Source organism: Micropterus dolomieu, linkage group LG09 (assembly GCF_021292245.1).
Source record: "Micropterus dolomieu isolate WLL.071019.BEF.003 ecotype Adirondacks linkage group LG09, ASM2129224v1, whole genome shotgun sequence".
Classification (NCBI taxonomy): Eukaryota; Metazoa; Chordata; class Actinopteri; order Centrarchiformes; family Centrarchidae; genus Micropterus; species Micropterus dolomieu.
Window position 1 is genome coordinate 87515 of NC_060158.1, and position 7691 is coordinate 95205.

At 39.8% G+C, this 7691-nt stretch overlaps 2 gene segments (V, D, J or C); both read left to right on the forward strand.

Moving 5' to 3' along the window:
* LOC123976150 overlaps positions 1–7691 on the forward strand; it is a 147472-nt gene that overhangs the window by 38625 nt on the left and 101156 nt on the right.
* Positions 1231–2707, forward strand: LOC123976155. The segment is given in 2 exon segments: positions 1231–1305; positions 2198–2707. A coding segment is annotated over 1 exon segment (258 nt).

Sequence of the window (7691 nt, forward strand, 5' to 3'; positions counted from 1 at the left end):
TCCTCAGTGAAGTGTATCAGTCTCTGCAGTAGCTTCCAGCTGCAGCAGTCAGTTCAGTTTCTGTTCAGTCTGACTGAGGGAGGTTTTTGTACGACGCTTTTCCACTGTGTGAACAACCACTGACTGTTGATATAGTGATTACTCAGACAGTAGTAAACTGCTGCATCTTCAGCCTGGACTCCACTGATGGTCAGAGTGAAGTCAGAGTTTGATCCACTGCCTGTAAAACGATCTGGAATCCCTGATTCTCGACTGCTAGCATAGTAAATGAGGACTTTAGGAGTTTCTCCATCTCTCTGTTGGTACCAGGCTAAAAGGTGGTTGTTGCTCCAAACATGAACATCCTGACTGGACCTACATCTGATGGAGACGGAGCCTCCCAGAGCAGAGCTCACTGCTCCAGGCTGAGTCACTGTGACCTGGCCTCTGGACTCTGAGGATACAGAGACAAAAACATAAAGCAGCGTCATGGTTTTGTGGGCTTCATTTCAGAGGGACGGATGTTCATAGAGGAGAGGAGTTTGATTCTCTGGACTTTACCTGTGAAGCAGCAGCAGAGGAGAGTCCAGATGAGGACGCAGATCAAAGTCATGTTTTTGATGAGGAGGATTTCTGTGGCTTCTGTTGTCATGAAGGACAGCTGTCAGTCATCCAGTGTTCAACTCTCAGGACTATAAACTCTCCCAGAGCACTGGAGCATGGTGCTGCTGATGCAAAGTGGCTCTCTATGGAAATGCTCTGACTGACTTCAGCAGGGACTTGGATTACTCTGATGATGCTGTTTATCAATGAATCAATCAGTTTATCAGTGTATTGTTTGGATCTATTAATTCTCTTTTTATATATGGATTTGGCCACAGATAAAAATTATTTCAGAATGTCCTCTGTTGTATAAATTCCACTAAATTCACCAACAATGAAATTAACATCAGTGTTACACTGAAATTTCAACAATAGGATTTTTGTTTTATGGTCATTTTTTCATGAATATGTCTCTCTGATCATTTTTGTATTGTCATTTGACTGGATGTAATGTAAAGTTTATTTCCTATACATTTTTATTGTGTTTTTCTTCATTTTACTATGAGTCAGAATATTTTTAGATATTTAAAAAAAAAAAAAATTACTTTTTAAAAAGTTTTTGACTGTTTGACTTTTTGTCAACTGTGACTGTTTACTTGAGTTTGTTTGTGTCAAAGTCAGAGAGCCGTGTCTCTCTACAGTGAGAGGTTTTTGTACGGCGGCTCAACGAGTTTGTATCACTGTGGTACACATTCGGTGGAGGAACCAGACTGGAGGTTAACTGTAAGTACATTTGACTCCTTTAATAACCCAAATTCCATATTTGTTCAGTTTTATTTTATAACAGTAGACATTACTGCAATATTTCAGCTGATTATTCGAATTTAATGTAATTGTAGTGATTCTTGAATTTGTCACATCATGTCCAGACTAAAATCTTCTTCAGTGAAAAAAATCTTCACTGGAATTCAAATTTAACACAGTTTTAAGATATCATGTTTTCTAAAAGGTTTTCTCTCTGAAAAAGCCCATGTAGTGGACATTTTTCAAAGGTTTTCATATCGTTCTGAAGGGTACTCACTTTTTCATGGACATAACAAATTATTTTTTAATACATTACTGTATTAACAGTAATGTATTAAAAAATAATCAAACTTACTAATACACAGAACTATCTGTGTATTAGTAAGTATTTTTCTGATACATAACTCAGTACTCAAGTAGTAGTAGTCAGCACATTTTGAATGAACAAATCAAACAGACACCTTCAAGATTTTTTCTGTTTTGGACCAGAAATCTTAAAGTGAACAGAACATTAAAAAAAAATACTCCTGAAATGTTTCATTTTAGATACTGTATTTTATTTTTTTTAACATCATCATCATCATTTAACATTGTTTGTAGTTTGTTGATTAAACATGAATAAATCAGTGGAACAAAATGTCAGTTTAAACTTTTTATCTTTAGTACTGAAACCTGTCTGTTCTCATGGTTCAGCAGTCTAGCCTGTCTGTTACCATGGTTACTGAGCTCAGAGAGGGAAGTAAAGCTTATTTTCGATACGTCTCAACATCTGGCAATCTTCAACTACTATTATTGATCAGTAAAGCACAGACAAAAACAATCATCCAAATTCAGTTTCTCAAAAATGTCTTCTCTCTCTCTTTCTCTGCAGTGGGTCGAGTCGTCCCCACCCTGACGGTGCTGCCCCCCTCCAGTGAGGAGCTGCAGCAGGGGAAGGCCACGCTCATGTGCCTGGCCAACAAGGGCTTCCCCTCAGACTGGAGTCTGGCCTGGAAGGTGGACGGCAGCAGCAGCAGCAGCAGCTGGGAGGAGAGCAGGAGCCCCGGGGTGCTGGAGAAGGACGGCCGCTACAGCTGGAGCAGCACCCTGAGGCTCCCTGCAGACCAGTGGAGGAAGGTGGGCTCTGTGACCTGTGAGGCCACCCAGGGCTCCCAGGCTCCGCTCTCAGAGACACTGAGGAGAGACCAGTGTTCCCAGTCCTGACCTGATTCACTGGGACTCTGCTACTGGTTTTACTCTGCTCTCTGAACTCTGTAACTCTCTCTATGTCTGTGTCTCCTTCTTTCCCTCAGTCATTCTCTAATCACATGTTTCATGGATAAAGTTTGTTTACTTGATGTAATTTTGATTATTTCTACACAATAAAGACCAGTTCATCAAATTTGTTGTTTTCATTTCTGTTATAGTGAAAGTAACAGTTGGTAGAGGTCGCGCCCCATGAACAAGGCTGAGTCCTTACTGCAGCAGCCTGGGATTGAATCTCACTTGATCATCATAGTTTCAGTATCTGCAGTGTGATTCTTCACAGAGTCAGTGAGCTGTAGCTGTCCTCAACATATCATGGTGTTTCCCCCTCAGTGCTGAGAGCGTTGATCTACATATTTACTTATTTACATGAAGAGAATACTAAAAATCTGGTAATAAACTGTTTCAGTGATTTTGTTTTGTCATTCCAATGTGGAAAATGAGTTTAATATGGTCTGCTGGCAATGAATAGTGACATTATTTTAATGCGTATTGACGACAGATTTGGTTGTATATAATATCCAGACTTTCTCAAATAAAGAAATGACAAGTCAAGAGCAGAGGCTGAAGCTGGTATATCAGGTAGCTCGCTGAAGAAACTACTAGGGATTTTGGACATGAGGGCAGAGCCAGAAAACAGTTTTTATGGAATATTTAAACTTTGAAGTCAACATGAACATGAAGTCCTAGCAATGCTCAGACGGATAGAAATTTGAAAATCTAAATTTAATGACTGGGCGTCTTCATCTGCTGAGGAAGATCAAGTGATGTGAATGAAAGCTCCACAACAGTTAGTGGATGGGTGCTGTGCAGAGACTGTTTCACTGTTTCCAAGGTCATGAATGAACTTCTTATCTCAATGCATTCATTGAGATTTTGAGGTGCATGTTAGAGAAAATTTTTATTTACAGTTTGCAGTTAGAGTTATAAACATCTAATAAGAGCTTTTCTTTACATAAATTTAGTTTAAAATAATATTTTCATCGGGAAGATATCTTATGCTGATCTGTGTCTTCATATTTTGATTTCTGTAAAACAGTATGAAGCTGAGGTCAAAGGTCATGACCAAACATTTTTGTAATTGACTGTCCGGGATTGGATCTTAATGATTATTTGGAAAATAGATACGAACATGGGATTTTTATTAGGATATGAATAGATGGTGAAAAGCTGTGATGGAAAAAATCATTTGATTTGCGCTAGATAAGTTTTTGTCATTGAACTTGTTTTTTTATGTAGGTTAATTGGTGGTTAAAGCTGCAATGTTCTATCTATTTGATTAAACAGTGTGTTTGTGTGTGTGTTCAGTTTCAGGTAGGAGTTTGTGTGAAAACATGAAAGAACAGAAGCAGTAAGTCTGTTCTAGATGTTTTCCTTCACATCTTCCCTCTCTGTCCTGCTCTGGTCTATGTTGTACTGTATTAAACATGAGAATGAAGGAGCAGACGGTAAGTTTGTAGACTGCTGTTGGAATTTGCAGATGTAACGCTGCTCATTTATGCTGCAAAATAATAAATGCATATGTATACATTCTAGACCTAAGGGGCGGCTGTGGCTCAGGAGGTAGAGCGGGTTGGCCGTTAATCGGAAGGTCGGCGGTTCAATCCCTGGCTCCCCCTAGTTGCGTGTCGAAGTGTCCTTGGGCAAGATACTGAACCCCGAATTGCCCCTGGCGGCTATTCCGCCAGTGTATGAATGAGTGTGAATGTTAGTTTCCGTTTGAGCACTTAGGCTCAGTGTATGAATGTGTGTGACTGGTGAATGCAGATGTAGTGTAAAAGCGCTTTGAGTGGTCGAAAAGACTAGAAAGGCGCTATACAAGTACGGAGCATTTACGTTTAGATATGGTGCGTCTGTATTTATTCCTTAATCTCTTTACAATATCTCTTTAGTAGGTGATTTGAGGAGAGATGCCATCTCGGACACTTTGACTACTTGTGGGAAGAATGGAAATAAACTGTTCACTCAAGATTAAAAGCTCTGTTTTCTCTCTCTACTTTTCTTTTATTAAAGAACACCATGTGAAATTATTTCTCCAACTCATCTGTGTCCTTCTGTGTGTGTATGTCATTAACTGACTTGTGTAGCAATGTTTATCACATCAGATGATTTACAACACATGAAATGGGTCTGTGAGTTTCCTAGGCTGCTTAACCATTGCTTCTGTTCTCTGAACGCTGAGGATTGTGGATTAAGCATGACCCCTCATGTATTATGTATTATATATAGTAATGTGGTGTCTGTATGTACATGTATGTTACTTTATATGTTAATGTATAAATATTTATTGTCTAAATGTTGGAACCTATATCAAAAAGCTGTACTGGAAACAAATTCCACCAGCCTGGCTGTGTGGTCATTAAATTAAATCAATAATCTAAAGGTTTGAAAAGATGTGCTGGTTAAAAGAGAAATGTCCGACAGTGTATAAGGGCAATCAAATAACCTTCGATATTCCCTGAGATCAAAGTGGTAAATTTATGAAATAAAATTCACACATTTACAAGGAAAAAACTTGTATATTCTAAACATTTGGGACAAATAGGTTTGTTGGTGGATTAATTAAAAATAGAAGCTGGGCTCAAACAAACTTTTTGGGCTCAACCTCCGGGTCTAACCAGCTCATGGCAACTTGTCACTATCCGGTGATTTCACCCTCCTCCGGAGCTTCATTTGTTGAATCCCATGCCTCCTTTGTCACCATCAAAATCTGCAGCCACACATACAGGCCTACTGGTAGATGCACTGTCTGCTGGAAAGTGGTTTATTGATTTTGGGTGTCTAAATATTTTGGCATATGGTTACTGGAAACCCCATATCGGTGCAAGTGGGTGTTTGTATTGTGAAATTGTGAAATGAGTTTAGAGGTTATTGCCTGTTCATTGCCTGCTTGTTGGGAAAAACAATTATTCTGATGTGGAACTGAAGCTTTAAATAATTATTGTTATGAATTTGTTATTCTTTAAATAATATTATTTTGCTTTCAAGTGACTAACATTGTGTTTGTTCTTCTGTTTCTTTCTTAATGCGACATTCGATTTGCTGTCAGCAATTGAGGTTTTGACAAACATTTGTAAATTAAAATCATGTGGCATAGAAAGGAGTTTGAGAAGTTGAATAGTGTTATTTTCCTGCTGAAACCACAAACTTTACCTTTTTTAGTTACTATAAGGTTGCCATACCAAAGTGCTCTGTCTGAAACTGTTCTAGTGCCAGTGGAACAAATCTGTGTCTTTGTGTGTGTGTGTGCGCGTGCGTGTGTGTGTGTGTGTGTGTGTGTGTGTGTGTGTGTCCTCAGTGAACTGTATTTGTATTTAAAGTTCAGATTAAATGTTTATGCTTTACAATCAAAACTATTTCACCACAAGATAAATACAGTGAATGATCTACGCTTTGTCACTCCCCTTAGCATTTCTGTGAGACTCACTGGACTGCCACAAAGCTTTGCTAACATGTTATGTTAAATGTTTAAAAAGTCAGTCAGCTACGTAACACTTATGTAATTTGATTTCCACCAAGATAATTATTTGACACAGAACTTGTTCTAATACTGATACTGTGACATTTGTAATCCACTTGATGAAATTGTGCATTTGCTGTATGTGTGTGTGTCCTCAGTGAAGTGTATCAGTCTCTGCAGTAGCTTCGGTTCAGTTTCTGTTCAGTCTGACTGAGGGAGGTTTTTGTATGACGCTTTTTCACTGTGTGAACACAGCTTGACTGTTGATCCAATGAAAACTCAGACAGTAGTAAACTGCTGCATCTTCAGTCTGGATTCCACTGATGGTCAGAGTGAAGTCAGAGTTTGATCCACTGCCTGTATAACGATCTGGAATCCCTGATGCTCGAGTGCTAGCAAGGTAAATGAGGAGTTTAGGAGTTTCTCCATCTCTCTGTTGGTACCAGTGTAAATGGTGGTAGTTGCCTGCAAAGTAAACATTCTGACTGGTCCTACATCTGATGGAGACGGAGCCTCCCAGAGCAGAGCTCACTGCTCCAGGCAATTTTGTGCTTTCAGGGATGTACTGGTTTTGTTTGGACAGTCTCTGATCCTGAATGTTTCTGATAGCGATCTGTGTCTTCATATTTTCAATTAAATGTATATATTTGAAATTGCTTTAATCCCGTATGAGGCTGAGTTCAAAGGTCGTAACAAAGACTTTTCTTATCTTCTTCCCCAGGCTGGCTACTCTGGATTATTTGGCAAATCAGAAAAGACAGTGGGATTATTAAAAGATCTGACTGGATGGACAAAGTAATTTGATTTACTATTTTTTTGTAGTATTATTTTGCTACATTGGTGGTTAAAGCAAAAGTTGTGAAATTTTCAACCTCATAGATGACGTGTGTGTGTGTGTGTGTGTGTGTGTGTGTGTGTGTGTGTGTGTGTGTGTGTGTGTGTCCTCAGTGAAGTGTATCAGTCTCTGCAGTAGCTTCCAGCTGCAGCAGTCAGTTCAGTTTCTGTTCAGTCTGACTGAGGGAGGTTTTTGTACGACGCTTTTTCACTGTGTGAACAACCACTGACTGTTTGCATAGAATTCACCCTGACAGTAGTAAACTGCTGCATCTTCAGCCTGGACTCCACTGATGGTCAGAGTGAAGTCAGTGTTTGATCCACTGCCTGTAAAACGACCTGGAATCCCTGATGCTCTGTGATTTGTAATGTAAATGAGGAGTTTAGGTGTTTCTCCATCTCTCTGTTGGTACCAGGCTAGGTCCTCTCCATCATCTACCCTATGACTGGTCCTACATTTGATGGAGACGGAGCCTCCCAGAGCAGAGCTCACTGCTCCAGGCTGAGTCACTGTGACCTGGCCTCTGGACTCTGAGGATACAGAGACAAAAACATAAAGCAGCGTCATGGTTTTGTGGGCTTCATTTCAGAGGGACGGATGTTCATAGAGGAGAGGAGTTTGATTCTCTGGACTTTACCTGTGAAGCAGCAGCAGAGGAGAGTCCAGATGAGGACGCAGATCAAAGTCATGTTTTTGATGAGGAGGATTTCTGTGGCTTCTGTTGTCATGAAGGACAGCTGTCAGTCATCCAGTGTTCAACTCTCAGGACTATAAACTCTCCCAGAGCACTGGAGCATGGTGCTGCTGATGCAAAGTGGCTCTCTA